The sequence below is a fragment of the Aptenodytes forsteri genome, unplaced genomic scaffold (genome assembly GCF_000699145.1).
Source record: "Aptenodytes forsteri isolate BGI_AS27 unplaced genomic scaffold, ASM69914v1 Scaffold38, whole genome shotgun sequence".
In the NCBI taxonomy this organism is placed as follows: Eukaryota; Metazoa; Chordata; class Aves; order Sphenisciformes; family Spheniscidae; genus Aptenodytes; species Aptenodytes forsteri.
Genome location: NW_008795704.1, coordinates 996,013 through 1,011,392, shown reverse-complemented (window position 1 = coordinate 1,011,392; position 15,380 = coordinate 996,013). Strand labels below are relative to the sequence as shown.

At 48.4% G+C, this 15,380-nt stretch overlaps 1 protein-coding gene across 5 annotated transcripts in view; it reads left to right on the top strand.

The window, feature by feature from the left end:
- Window positions 1-12,337, top strand: part of DLGAP4 (DLG associated protein 4) — a 72,874-nt gene extending 60,537 nt beyond the window's left edge. For 4 of the 5 annotated variants that reach the window (XM_009283258.1, XM_009283256.1, XM_019473132.1 and 1 more), the window contains 6 exons: window positions 4,841-5,202; window positions 6,705-6,796; window positions 7,249-7,658; window positions 9,368-9,459; window positions 11,032-11,184; window positions 11,952-12,337. In XM_009283258.1, coding sequence (XP_009281533.1) covers window positions 4,841-5,202; window positions 6,705-6,796; window positions 7,249-7,658; window positions 9,368-9,459; window positions 11,032-11,184; window positions 11,952-12,167 — 1,325 coding nt within the window. In that variant the 3' untranslated portion in view covers window positions 12,168-12,337. Of the gene's footprint in view, window positions 1-4,388; window positions 4,593-4,840; window positions 5,203-6,704; window positions 6,797-7,248; window positions 7,659-9,367; window positions 9,460-11,031; window positions 11,185-11,951 lie in introns of all 5 variants that reach the window. The other variant, XM_009283259.2, reaches the window with a different exon arrangement.
- Window positions 12,338-15,380: the final 3,043 nt, after the last annotated feature.

The window sequence follows — 15,380 nt, the reverse complement described above, 5'->3', positions numbered from 1 at the left end:
AGGTAAACAAGGCAAGTTTTAACTTGATCAGATCTATAGTACACCTAAGGAGGCTTTTGGTGATGTCCAGCAGAGAACATGGGGAAAGAAAGGGAGCAACTGTGCAGTGACTGGTGCTTTAGCACCTCCATGCCTCCTGCTGTGCTGGCAGTTTGTACATTTGCACAATGAACCAGATCCTGTAAAGCAACACTCATGGGCAAAGGTCAGCTCTGGGGTGCAGTTCAACCTGTGCTTGCATGAGTGGTGCCATCTAATCTGGTACCTCTGAAAGAGGCATCCCAGTGGTGAGCTTGACTTGCTTGGAGATGCTAAACATTTCTGAGCTGGTGCTGCCTGAGCATCTGCAGCAGGTCCTGCTGCTGTCCTGAGTGTAGGGGCTTCCACTCTGCATGGGAAAGGTGGTGAGGTGGGACTGCCGGGTAGCAAGTGAATGCCAGTGCCCTTTTAGTCATCTGTTAGCATGCAACTGCACTGCAAGTTCATCACTATTTACATGACCAAATAAGTACTGGCTGAAGGATGTGTGTAGCTGTGTTTTGGCATGTATGTTTGACAAGTTGAAGCACTTGCATCTGACCTTTTAGGAAATTATTGTAGGTGGTTTTTAAAGTGCATAATAAGTTCCTGTCCTGGCTGGACACACGGCAGCTGTGAGCTCAGGCTACCCTAAGTGGTTTACACAGCATGTGCCAGCGCTGGAGTCTGATCAAGCTGAAAAATAACCTAGTCCCCAGACATAGTAGCCTGTCCTGGTTATTTTTTAGCTATGTGGTTCCTTGCTGCAAGTCCCTCTTGCAGCCGTGTGGGCCACGTGTCAAAAGGTGGTATAAGGGCTGGGGTGAGCAGTCAGGATAGGTCCCACTCTTGCGGCCGTCAGGACGCTGCTCAATTTGTGCTGGACTTGGTGTGTACTGGAGGGCCAGTGGCAACTGGTATGGGTTTTGTGCCTTCCTGAGCTCCTGTCCAGATTCACACTAATAGGCAGCTTGGTTGGCAAACCCATTGTAGGCTCCTTAGTTCTCCTGTAGCAGCAGCACCGTTACAGTGCTTCTCGGCATCTTTGGGCATATAAGTGCTTTTGGAAACATAGATCTCCCCCTTTTCTGTAACCCCTCCCTTTTAGTTCCTTCTTCGAAGTGCAACTTTAGCTGTTAATATGGTAAATATTGGGATGTGTAAATATAGGCATATGTAAATACTGTCAATAAGGCACATGGTGTAGCTGTGCGATTTCCCCGCAGGGAATACGGCTGGGCTCCCAGGGATGCTGCTCGGAACCAGCTCTGACCCTATTGGAGACTGAGGCAGCTGGGACACCCCTCCTGGGAGCCCTGCAAGTGTGGTCAACCTCCGCTGCAGGCAGAGGGACCTGTCTGGGGAGGAAAAGGACTTACTAGGAGGCTCATGTCACCTGAAACACCCCTTCCCATACCTGTAATCCATTCTGATCAGGTTCATTTGATACTCCTCAGTTAGTTGTGCTAAAACTATGCAGAGAACAGAAGGCACCCTGTGATGGGCTGAGCCAGAATTGGTTGTGTCCAATTGCCCTGAAAGATCAAAACATCTGTCAAGTGCCCTGTTGTGAGCTCCCCTGGGCATGCAGGCAGTGCAGTTTGGAGGTAGAAGGTAATATTGGGAAGCAGCAGGTACCTCTGCCTGCCCTCATGGTCCCCAAGTAATCAAAGGATTCCTGATAGAGAGGACTGATACTAATCTGGTACTAAATTTGTTAATATGCTGGTGACTACTTTGGAGATGGAAATGGTAAAGTTAAAAGTCTATCTGTATTGTTTAATGAAAATGGCCTGTGTCTATATCTGCATATGTATCTATCACTGTGTTGTCAGCAGGTTTTGGGGAGGTTACGTATGAGACTGGGCAGTGTAGTGGGAGGTGGGAGCTTGCGATTTGAGGTGCAAAACTTTACTGAGATCAGGGAATATGGGTTGGAGCAGGGAACCCAAGGAAATTACAGCCCCTGCAGTCATCAGAGCTGTACTAGGAAAACAATTAGAAACTGGGTTTGGGTTTGTACAGCCCATCTGTATTGTTGGTTGGGTGACCTGGGAGGTATATGGGTCTGTGCTGATATCTTGTCAACATCTGCATGTCAAGGGCTAGGGGAAAGGTGTGCATGGAACAGGATGGTGCATGGGGTTTCAATTTGAAGGACGGAACCCCTTTGCTGGAAACCAAGGACTATGGGTTGGAGCAGGAACCAAGAAGAGTGACAGCCCTGCCACCACCGGAGCTTCCCACACCATTGAGTACAATGTAGTGACTTACACAGGGACGTTCGGTTTGTCATTGACGATGTGGGAAAGGGACTGCCCTGTAAACACACCTCAGTAACACGCTAATTCACCAAGTCCAGGATCAGGGACCCGTTTCCTTTTGATATGTAAGGTACAGTTTGGCTAGGCTGACCTGGCCCTCCATGATCCAGGGTGGTGACGGAGCTGATCTGCTCACAACCTGGAGCAGCAAAGCTCCCTACCCAGCCTGCAGGACCAATACACAGCTGTGTACCACCACTGAGACACCAAGGCAAGAGAAGAGTAATCCCTGCAGGCACTGCCTGGACAGCACAGGGTTACCCTGAAACCTGCAGCAGCCCTGATCCTGCAGCTCCCTTCCAGGGGAGTGGGACTGTGGGGCTCAGCACACTGCAGCCACACAGACCTACAAGCCCCTTGGGAGGAACCTGGCAGCAGCACTAAGTTTCCCATTCCAGGAGCGTGGTCCTCCCAGGAGGTGAAACAGGTGGCTGGGCAGTGTTGTGCAAGGAGAGAGGATGGTATGAGCCTCTCTGGTAATGCCTTGGAGTGGGGCAGTGTTACATGTGATAAAGCTCCTCTGCCCACCTGTGAAGGGGGTCAGAGACAATAGCAGGAGGGGGGAGCCCAAATCATACCCTGCTGGGCTACTCCCAGGTCCATCCCAGAGGCCATCAGCCCATCACAGGCCCATCTGCACAAGCCCAGAGCAGGTACACACAATGGCAGGTGGGACCCCAAGCCAAGGACCCCTGAGCGCTGAACACCCTGTCCAGGCCCCTCCTGGGGTTGTTCCAGGAGAGCCTCAGCCCTGGTGTCCAGGTGTGACACCCATCACTGTGAGCCACGAGGAGCAGCTCTCCAGATCACCTTTTGGACTAAGGAGGTTGCTGCCAAGGGCTGGGACGCATTATGGGGTGCAGGGGAAAAGCAGTTCAGGATTGCACAGGATTTAATGGGATATTTAGGGGAGGAACCAAAGGTGGGACAAGAAAGGGGTTTTGGTGATTTGGGGAGGAACAAGAGTGGGGAATATAGGGGTAAGGGGATAAAAGGGCTCAGTTGTGTGTAGGTAGGTGGCTGGTCAGTGTGCTTGTCTGGCCGTGCCCTGCCCAGCACAGTCTGTCCTGTCTGGACAGCAACTAGAGTAGGACTTCGGCCTCAGGGGCTTGTATGTCCAGGGGCCAGGAACTGGGCAGACTGAGTGCCTAAGCGCAGCTGCTGCAGGATCCACCTTGTACATATATTTTTCTCTAATGGACTTCCATCCTGTCAAGCCAGAGACAGGAGCAGGATGAGGTCATTGCTGCTGTCCATGTTCATGTGGGTGCTCTTCTGTGATCTGTGTGGCCAGCCACGTATATATACATACATGTAGTAGATATGTGTGCTCTGTGTGCCTGCTGGGAACATCTTCAGCCCAGGGGAAAAGCAGTTCAGGATTGCACAGGATTTAATGGGATATTTAGGGGAGGAACCAAAGGTGGGACAAGAAAGGGGTTTTGGTGATTTGGGGAGGAACAAGAGTGGGGAATATAGGGGTAAGGGGATAAAAGGGCTCAGTTGTGTGTAGGTAGGTGGCTGGTCAGTGTGCTTGTCTGGCCGTGCCCTGCCCAGCACAGTCTGTCCTGTCTGGACAGCAACTAGAGTAGGACTTCGGCCTCAGGGGCTTGTATGTCCAGGGGCCAGGAACTGGGCAGACTGAGTGCCTAAGCGCAGCTGCTGCAGGATCCACCTTGTACATATATTTTTCTCTAATGGACTTCCATCCTGTCAAGCCAGAGACAGGAGCAGGATGAGGTCATTGCTGCTGTCCATGTTCATGTGGGTGCTCTTCTGTGATCTGTGTGGCCAGCCACGTATATATACATACATGTAGTAGATATGTGTGCTCTGTGTGCCTGCTGGGAACACATCTTCAGCCTCGCTACTGGTTGGATCTGGGGGCACGGAGCAGCAGCAGCAGCCTCGCCACTCTTGGGCTGTTGCATCCAGATGATGTATTTTCCTCTAATGCGTGGCAGCTAGATTTTTAAGGTACTTCACAAATGTTTGTTCCTACCATCAGCATCTAACAAACTTTATGGCTTCTTTCCGTTTTTATAGGAAAAAACACCACCCTGGTCCAGACACTGAAACTTATCAACTGATGGGACAAAGAGCTGAGACACTTGGCTGTACTAGGACACTAAAACATAGGGTTTAGCCAAAGAAAATTTCCCCAACGTGGAGGCTTACACCTGCCAAACCCTGTAGCATTCTTGGGAGGCTTTTCTATACTTCTTCATTTCCAGCCTTTCACACATCATGGTATTCCTTTTGACTTCTTTTGCAAGCTAGCTCTGGCTCTGCCTTCTGCTTCCCCTTATGCTTTGGTTTGGGTTACCCAGTGTGAGCTGCTGGCTGTAGGCTGTTACTGCATTTCTGCCTCCAGCTTCTACTTGGAGGCTCCTCTTGGATGTTGTGACTGACCTGCTTTTTCTTTCTCTTTACTGTATCTCTCTCTCCCCCCAATCTGTCTCTTGCATTCTCTGTTCTTCCCACCTCCATTACTGCAGGTTCATCATGCCTAGTGGCATATAAAAAGACTCCACCTCCTGTCCCACCTCGGACCACGTCAAAGCCGTTCATCTCTGTCACTGTGCAGAGCAGCACTGAATCGGCGCAGGACACCTACTTGGACAGCCAGGACCACAAGAGTGAGGTCACCAGCCAGTCGGGACTCAGCAATTCTTCGGACAGCTTGGACAGCACCAGGACACCCAGTGTCACGAGGGGAAGCATCGTGACTCCAGCAAGAGAGACTCCAGAGTTACCCCAGAAAAATGCAACTTTGAAAAGTGACAAAGGGACTCTGACTAGCGAAGAGCCTAAAGTGGAGAATATCCCCAAAAGAAAGCTGTCGTCTATAGGAATACAAGTATGGAATAGTTTGTTCTCCTTTGTCCTAAGGAATGTCCTTAACCCATCCATTTAGCATGTGCATTTTGTGTGGCCAGGTGTGCATCTGAACTCACTTAGAATAGCAAGAGAAACTAACTGCCTTGTCAAACTAACTTCCTGTGTTCTCAAGGGTGAAATACAGCAGAAGCTTTCCATAACAGACCAGAAAGGACTAAGTTCTTTTAGTACAAAATTAAAATGTTTCATAAAGCAGTGGGACTGTTAATTGGGTGAGTCCCTCTAAAGAGGCCTTTTGCTGCTAGTATGCCTGTGCTGAGCCTGTGCTCTGTACTATGTATTACTTAACATCAATCTGCTCCTTGTCCATCATGGTTCTAGGGACAACTTTCTTCTGAGAGTTGGGCCCTTCTACTTGACATCCATGTAGTATGGGCTGCTGCAGTACAAAATGGTCCCAGGGCTGTAAGCAGGAGGGAGCAATTCCTTGCTGTCCACTGTTCCCAGCAGGTTGCTGCTTCTCTTGCTGGAAGCATTTAACTCTCTGGAAATCGATGGAAATGAGCTGTTGATTATATAGTCAAATGAGAACCCATTGAGTAGCATCAATCCATGCTTTATTCAGCAAAACTTAATTCATCTGCAATTGTAGATGCTTCCTGTGGACAGATTTCCCAGTTACAGATGGCTGGCTGCTGTGAGCACTTGTTCTGTCCCAAAGTGCTGGTTCAGTGCTGCAGGCTATTACCTGCAGATAGGAACTTGAGCGCTTGGGCAAGTCCAAATGCAGGATCTGGGCTTTGAGCCACCACGTGTGTGTGTGCACTGAATAAGTTCTCCATTGGCTTTACAGTAAGGCTAGCTGGCCAGTTAGGTGTATGTGATAGCGAAGGCTTTTCTGCAGGGCTAGTGGGGCAAAACACATGCTGAAAGGGCAGCAAGGCAAGAGAACTTGCGTTGGAGAGGCTGATTGCCTTCCTCTTGTCTTCCTTTTCTGAGCTGGTTCCTAAGCCACCTGCCCCAGGGCCTGGATTTCCTTCATAAAACCTTCTAACCCTCTTATCCAGAGCTATGGAGGGTGTCAATCCCTGGGAGAGAGGAAGCTGGGCTTTGCTGTCAGTCTTAATCAGATCACTGCCCTCTCTTGAATCTCTTGGCCTTTGCCAGTGTCAGATGCCACACATGCAGCTGCACCCTCAGGGGGACACAGCCCTTCCCCAGCATGCCACAACCATGCAAACAGCAGTGGATGGCAGAGCCGAGTGCTCTTAGAGTAGATACCTGGCAGCAGCCTGGTATCTACAGTCCTGATGTATACATCTGGACTGTATCTACAGTCCTGATGCTCAAGTGGAGGCAGACCTGAGCGGTAGCCTTGTGCCTCTCCTAAGACAACCCTCCAGTTGGCATGTGGTGTCAGCATGCTGTGTGTGTGTGCAGCACTCCTGGTCTACTAATGTGAATTCCAGCAGCAAGTTCTTGTGTCTGTTTTTGTCTGTATTTTTTTTTTTGTTTAATAAGGTTGACTGCCTTCAGCCAGTGGCAAAAGAGGAGCCTCCTCCACCAGCCACCAAATTCCAGTCCATCGGGGTACAGGTAGAGGACGAGTGGCGGTAAGTGAAAGACGCAAGCTTTTGTAGTTTCCTTTCTTTTAAATTGTGCTTCCCCCACTTTGGCTTAGACCTTCTCCCCTTCGTTGTTCCAATATGAGTGGTGTTGAATGGGGGCCCATGGAGAGCTCTTCCTCTATAGCACACACCCGCTGCAAAAAGCACGTGTTCTGTAAACAGCCAAATCAATGGGAGTTTGAAATTTAAAAAAAAAAGTACAAGATGCAATTATAGATGTGCGTCAGTCCTCTTGTCTGAACGGCCTATTGCAGTAAGCAGGCAACCTTATAATTTTGTCTGTCTGAATGTGTGGTGTGTGTTTGTGTGTGAGGAGGGGCAGGGCGGGCAGGGTGAGGCTCAGCTGCAGGCATAATAAACAAATGCATTTCACTGTCAGTGTGTGAGGCCAGCCAGGCTGAGTTCTGCTATTTAACGTTTGCTTTTGATCTCTCTAGAAACAGCCACTCTCGCAGCATGTCCTCCAAACAGGACACAGACTCTGACACACAGGAACTTAATAACTCTAGCTGTAAATCATCTGAGAGAAGCCTCGCTGAGTGCCCCCAACACAACAACTCCGTTGGTGTTGATGCCGCTACCAGGCAACCAGCCAAGCCCTCACAGATTAAGAGAAACCTCTCCTATGGAGAAAACAATGACCCAGCCCTGGAGCCTTCTTCTCTCCCTCCTCCTGACCCCTGGCTTGAGACGTCCTCCACCTCACCGTCAGAACCCACGCAGCCAGGAGCCTGCCGGCGGGATGGGTACTGGTTTCTGAAGCTGCTGCAGGCAGAAACAGAGCGGTTAGAAGGCTGGTGCCGCCAGATGGACCAGGAGACCAAAGAGAACAATCTCTCTGAAGAAGGTAGGTGTCATCAGCCTCTGGACTCTAGGCTAGAGCACCCTAGCATCTCCTCCCTCAAGAAAGAGTTGTAACTGAGTATTGGATCAGCTTTCTGCAGTTAAATTGCTGATAGCACACAGAGTAAGGGTAGAACCTGAAGATGAGTATGAGACAAGGAACATTTTTTCTTTGGAAAGGATAAGGTAACTTCCTCTAGCAGATGAGGTAAGAAATAATACTGTGATGCAGCACAGAAGAGTTTCAGGGGATGGTGCAGCTTCTGACCATTCAAAACTGCTAAAAGCTTAAATGGATTGCTTTCAGAGAGGCTGTGGAATCTTTCTCCCTGCCTAACCCATTGTACTCAAGCGGGCAGGTGAAAGTTTAGTTGGCAGTGGGGCAGAATGAATGTGATTTCTGAGCTTGTTCGATCTGTGGAATCAGTAGACTTGTTTTCACAGCAAAGAGGAGGTTTCTTCATATGGGAAAGCTTCACTGAATTTGTACTAAATACACCAAAAGCACGTGCACAGGGAACACAAGGCCACTTGATTTTATTAGGTTCAGTCCCAATTGGGCTTGTTTCATTATTTTCAAATGAGTTGGCAAAACCTGTGCTTCTTGCAGTGAAAATCATGCCTATGGTGCATACAGAGTGACAGAAGTGGGGGTGACTAGGCTGCAGAGGGCAGGATCTTTGTTTTGAGTCTGGTTGATTTTTATTTTTTTGACACCTGAGAAAGGTGAAATAATGGTGAGACTCAGTTATAGGTCACTGTCACTGCTAGGGCTTGGGGGAGCTAATCTCTAATCCTATTGCACTAAGATGCTGCACTGGCTGCCAAGCTGGACAGGCAGTGCCAAGGCTCTCCCTGCCTCAGGGAATGCCCTTGTTTTGCCTGTGGCAAGAGTGCTCTGGCAAGAAAAGACACCAAGACCAGTGTGGCGTTATATCTGTGACCTCTTAAGAGCAATCTCCTAGTAGATTCTGTAACTGGGAACTTAATGGGTACAGAGAGAGCCCAGCTCACACTTGTCCCACCAAGATCTATAAACATTCAGAACTGATTCCATAGGTGCAGCAGCAGACTAGGGAGGAGAAGGGGGGATTGGTTCATCCCTGTTCATGGTGCAGTTGCATGCACTGTGGGTCTCCCAGCACTGCCTTTGGAAGGGAAGAGCCCATACAGTGTTTTTCCATTAGTGAGCAGAGGAATGTTGCCATACCCAAAGCTTCTTGGAAAACCCACTAAGAGCAGCATAAAGTCCTGGGTATTAAAAGCCCTAGCCTGCCAGTATTTTAATCCCTTCTGGTAAATGGAGGTTGGAGACCATCCTCCTGCCCCTTGCCACTTCCACCTCCTGCATGAGTGGAAGAGCAGGTTGTGATCTGCAAGCAGGTGCCAGCAGATCTGCTCACTGAGACTGTGCTGGTGGCTTGTCTGATGGGCTGAAGGCAGTTTAAGGTACTTTCTGAAAACTCTGATGTAATGTTCTCAGTCTGGTCTGCTTTTGACCTGCTCTAGAAGGAGCAATAATAGATGGCAAAGACAGACGTAGATTATAGTTTCAATACATCTCCTTTCCCTGAGAGCAGTTACTTCCTTGGGGGTCTCTGAAACTCCTTTTCTAATGAATCAAGAGTGTTTCTTTGCTCCAGAAACACTTGAGTTCATTGCTGCATTTAATAGTCTGTTCAACTGAGGTCTTTTTCTTTCTCTCCTCCATAGTCTTAGGAAAAGTCCTGAGTGCAGTGGGCAGTGCACAGTTACTAATGTCACAGAAGTTCCAGCAATTCCACGGCCTCTGTGAACAAAACTTGGTGAGTCTGGATCTATTTCTCCTGGGTTTTGGGAGGGGGATGTATCTCTTTCAACAGCACTATGGGAACATGATCAGGTATCAACAGGCTACTGTCACTGTAAAAGCAAAGCCAATGCAGCTGTAGCCTACAACCTGACCACCATGCCATGATAGATGAATGCTAATTTAAAACAGCAGCTGAGCAGTGGGAGGCTGACTGCCTCAACCTCTCTTCTGAATAGGCAGTTCTTGGGCTGTGCTCTGCTCAGGGATGAGTGTTTGTGATTCCTTTTGGTGCTTATGTGAGCACAGGGGAATTTTCTTGAACTGCTGATCAGGGCATGCTGAATACACTGAGTGTCTCTGTGGGTCTGAACTGTCAACCAGCCATACTGCTGTGTGTTCTGGAAACTACCTCTTTCTTGTTACTTCTAAAGGGGTTTTTGAAAAGTCTGCTGTTCTCCAAACATGCTTGCTTTGCATGTACGTTATGTGGACGGTAAAACTGTCCCAACAGGATTGTCCCTTATTGGTCACAAAGCACTGTTTGAATCGGATCTCTTCAAATGTAACACAAGGGTTTGCCCTTGCTGAGAGCTGAACAGGGCTAATGTGGGGATGGGTGGGAATCTGCGTTTTGTTTTTCCCTTCAAGCTTTATCATGGAATGGATTTTGCAAACTTCCTCAGAGGTGAATTCCCCTTTACTTGCAAAAAAAACTTAGATAAACTTGGGAAGGAGGAGGAGGGGGTGAAGTGCTCAGCATCTGCTAGCTGATCTCTGGCTGAGAGATTAGCAGCAACACCACTAGCTGCCAGGCTTTCAACAGAGCTTTGTGCTGAGGTCTCCCTTTGATAATTTGTGCTGAGTTGCTCAGATCTGATCCCACGCTTTCCTGAGACAATCCAGTCCTATGATGGCAGTTCAGATGTCTCAGAACTGGGAAAATTCTGTTCTTGGGAGAAACTTAAGCTACTTAAAATTTTTCAACCTAGCCTGAGAAATACTGATACTTTCAGATTGTTTTGTGGGAGGATATAGCAAAGTAATTTTGCTCGTGAAAGCTGTATTGGCTTCTTTGGGTTGCTGTACACTGGCATGCAAGTTCTCCAGGTGTCAGAGCTGTGCTTTGCATCGTGTTGTGTCCATTTCCATTATTACCCACCCTGAAATCAGGATTTCTCTGTAAGAAACCAGTGTTCTAGCTCTGAATCACATGCTGGGGAGCTTCAATTGGAGGTTACTGCTGTGGGATTAGCGCTAGCTGGGGAAGCTTTGGGGAGAATGGAGCTATTGCTTTCTGCTACAGAGAGTGTCGTCTTCAGGATTCTTCTTCAGGCTCCTATAGGAGAAATACAGTCAGGATCTCTGCTTCCTGATCTTTGCAGAAATAGTTTTGACTGTAAATGATGGCATTGTGTCTCTGCATATTTTAGGGCTGGTGTCTCCTGTGGGTTCTTGACATTTCAGTTGTCAGGCAGGTAAACTTAGAGGGGTGAATATGTAAGCTGTGCAGACTGCTCTGCTTGTCAGGAGGGTATATTGTTTCTGAAAGGGTTTGATTTTTTTTTTTTTATGCTTTCCCTTCTAGAACCCTAATGCCAATCCCAGACCCACAGCCCAGGACCTAGCTGGGTTTTGGGATCTCCTGCAGTTGTCCATTGAAGACATCAGCATGAAGTTTGATGAGCTGTACCACCTGAAAGCTAATAGCTGGCAATTGGCAGAGACACCGGAGAGAAAGGTGAGTGTGGGGCAGTTGAGAGTGGCCAGAGCACCTTGCAGACATTTTGGTTATCTGAGGTCTATTTCTGTCTGCAAACAGAAGACCTCTAGGGCTTTTACCATATTGCACTTGTGCAGTGTAATCTCACAGCCTTGCAATGCACTGAGACCATTCCTCTTGAGTAATAGTGGAAACAATTTTGTACAAGGGGGGGAAAAGTGTTACGATGGAGAGAGACCAGAGCGATGAGTGGTGTATGCTTAAAGCAGTGATACAGAGGCCTCTAGTGTTACAAGCACTGTATGAATAGGTTTTAACTATTCTTGGTGTCTGAGTAGTATAAAAAACACCTGCTGGAACCTTTTGAAAATGCAGCATAGGCTGTGTCCCTGGGTCAGGCTTTGTGACTAGACATTGAGGGTAGAAAGGAGGACTATGGCTCTGGGCAGGGTGGCATATTAAAATTTTGCAGTTCCAGATCAAGTTCAGTCTTCACGCTGCCTGTGCTGTGCTCTGACCTGTAGCTGAGCCAGACATAGTCTGCAAATTCTAGTCCACTTCACAGAAGGCCTCTGTACCATGAAATCCAAAATGGCACACTTCTAGAAACTGGGGAAGCAGATTTTGAGTGTCTTGCTCAAGAACTGCTCCTGCTTCTTTCACCTGACAGCCATTCTCATTGCTTAGTCCCTCACGCCATAAGAGTCCCCACCATATCAGAGAGCAAGCTTCTGTATGTGCATTTTTATTTTATGTTTGGGTTGTTCCTTACTGTCTCCCTAAAGGAAGAGAAGAAACCACCCCCTCCAGTGCCAAAGAAGCCAGCCAAGTCCAAATCCCAACTGAACCGGGACAAAGCCTCTGATTCAGACAAGCAGCGCCAGGAAGCTCGCAAGCGTCTTATGGCTGCCAAGCGGGCTGCCTCTGTCCGGCAAAACTCGGCCACGGAGAGCGCAGATAGCATCGAGATCTACGTACCCGAGGCACAGACCCGCCTTTGAGCAAAGGGGCAGAGGAAGGAACCGCATGGTTTTTATAAGTCATTAAAAAGGAAAAAAAAAGGTTCTCTCTAAACTAGTGTGATTTATTCAGTCTAGAGACAATGAGCCATCCTTGAAAAGGGCTCCTGAGTTGGCTTTTTTCTCTCAGCTTTAAGTAATGAAGGATTTAAAAAAAAAAAAAAAAAAAAAAAAAAACCAAAAAAAAAAAAAAAAAAAAAAAAAAACACCAAACAAAAAAAAGAAAAAAATACCCCTCGTTTTCTCACTGGCTGTGGTGTTGCTGAATGGACTGAACAGACTCCTGGAAACTCCAGCCCCTCGACTTGGAACTTCAGTCTTTTTACTTGTTCTATCTAATGAGAATTATTAGCTTGTTTACAAGAAGAGGACAAGAAAAAATGAAGCCTTGAGCACTTGCCATGCTGTGTTCTTCCTCCTCCTCAGTTCTGTTCTTCCTTCTCATCCTTTATTTTTTCCTCCTTCTGCTCCCTTTATCCCACTTTTGCATGGCTTCGTTTACTGTATTAGAAACAACCTTTCTTCCACAGAGCTCCTGAAGAGAACCGCCCATTCAGTGTATACTACTGTTGCACTCTGCTAGCAAGCAGCCTTTCTTGGGTTTTGTTTTCCTTTTGATGGGGATCTTGGGGTGGGGGGAGGATGGGTGGGCAGGGACAAGGCAGTGGGTTTGTATTCCTCCGTTTTTATTGAAGTGAGAGGATGACAGGGTCTGTGGAATGTAATGCAGAGTTGTTGAAACGCAGCCCAGAAGCAAATGTGCAATAAGCTGGCAATGAGGGAAGGGACAGTGCTTGGCTGGCTGATCCCAAGAGAGCAGTACCCTACTTCAGGCACAGGAGGGGAGCTGAAGGACCACAGAGCAACTACAGGCACGATCCACACATGCTTCACTTTGATTTTTCTCCTCTTCCCTTTACAAAATTATTTTCCTTGAATTGCTTGTTGAGAAAGAAGCTGCTACACTGGGGGACCTGTTTCAAAGTGGGCTGGGGAAGGGGAGGGCTGGGGAGAGTGTAATGGTATTTCAGGGTGGGAGGACTGGGTTTTGTACAAAGATGAAGGCACAGGTAGCTGGTGGTAGGCTGCCTGCCTGTATGTATGTGTACATATGCACATATACACTTAGTAGTACCTGTACATTTAATTCATACACACGTATACATGCCCATACGCACAGTGCAGATGGTGTACCAAAAGCACCTTGGTGAGAATGGGCATATGTATAGCATATATTTTTACATGTACTATATCTAGATGTGTGTAAAAGTGTGTGTAAAAATATATACCCTGTGTGTAATCAGATGACTATTTTTTCCTTATCTCCCTGCTCTCTGGGTAGAGGAAGGATTGCTAAATATTTTTTAGCCCATTTTCCCCTTTGTAGGTCTCCTTTTCAGTCTGGCTTCTTGAAGCCAGAACTGCCACCACTGGATTCTTTGCCACCCCCTCAAACTAAGCATCTGGCCCCATCCTGAGTGATCTTGCTGGGGATTTTTTTTTTTCCTTCACTTGCTTGAATGAGTTGGGAGATTGTGTGCTACTTTCATGGGGGTGGGGGTAGAATCCCAAAGAAGTTTCAGTGAGGGTGTTGGTGATCCAGAAGGCAAAAAATAAATAAAAGTGAAATCCTGAATGATGTCTGAGTGACCATTGTATACTGTCCAGTGTTGTCCATGCATAGGTGCTCTTGGAGATTTCTGCCCACCTACCATAAACTGTTAAACATGGAATTAGATTCCCATTGAAGCTTGGCCATAACGTAACTCAAATTCAGCATTGTGGGATGAGGCACTGAGCTGTTGGGTTGCACTGTCAGGTTTTTGGGGAGGATTGTAAAGATGCGGTTTTAAACATCTCTTAGCATTGAAACTGGGAATGCCAGGGAAAGGTGGGGGGTTTTGTTTGTGGTTTTTGGGTTTTTGTTTTGGTTTTTAAATTTGCTCTTCCAAAAGCGGGGAGCTGGCCTGGAAAGCTGCTTTTCCCAGGCTGGCAGTCTGCGGGCAGCAGCCCATCTCGCCGGGTTGTCAAACCATCTTCGATCCCCTGGGCTGAGATCGCCCCTCGTCCTCAGCCAGTCGCACCGGGCCCTCTGCGTGTGTGTTGTGGGCTGCAGCCAGGACAGATGAGGCGGGGTGTTGGTGCTGGCTGGTGGGGGGGGGGGGGTAGGCGGGGTGTTGGTGCTGGCTGTTCGGTGCGCGGGTCTCCGGGGCGAGGCCGGGTAGCAGAGGCAAGCGCGTGTGCCTGCCCGGCTCTCATTTTGTTTCCTGCCACCTCGGAGGAGAACTTACAGCAGCAAGGACAGCTTGCCGTAAAAAAACAATAAACAAATGCGGTCTGAACTTGTAGCTGCCTGCAGCCTCTCTCCCTCTTTATTCTCAGCAGCGGTGTCCGTGACTGGTCTGTAACGGGCTGCGCCCAGCAGCTGGGGCGAAACACGAAGCTGCTCCGCGGCGGAGCGGCCCTGGCCTGCAGCCACCGGCGCCCCCAGCAAGATGGCAGACCCCTGGAGGCCGAGGGGTGGGCGGGGCCGTGCAGGGATAGGTGCTCTGGTGGCAGTCCCACCCCCCTCCTGCAGCCTCATAGGCCACTTGCCTGGGAAGTCACGCCCTCTTCCAGTCACGTGGTCTGTGGTGACTGGCTGGCAGGACACCCCGCCCACACACACAGTGGTTTACCCGGACGTCCATCAGACCGGAGGGCCCTGCCCCTACTCTTTATCTCTTTCATTCCCGTGGGTTTATGGCTGTATATAGTTAATTTCTACAGCTTTGTAAATGTATATATAAAAATATATACACGTGTATACAAATATAGAAGTATATCTGAAAAAAATCTGTATTTATACGTATTTATACATGCCTTTGTATAAATAATTCGATACATACGTACATTGTATGTAAATATGTATGTATTTTTACATCTGAGCGCTTCTGGGTCCAAAGGAAGCGGGCAGCCAATCACGGGGCTGCCTGAGAACACGTGGGTATGATGGTGTCAAGAAATGGCTGTCAGCCAATCAGAGAGCTGTATGACGTTTAACAAAATGGCTGCTCCCTGCCATAAAATGGTGGGTGAAACAAAATGGCTGCCCCCTGCACATGGAGGGGGTGGGCCTTCTGTGTCAAACGTACTTCCGGGTGAACCAGTAGGCGGGGTGGCTGGTCCTGCCAGCCAATCACAACGGACCGTGTG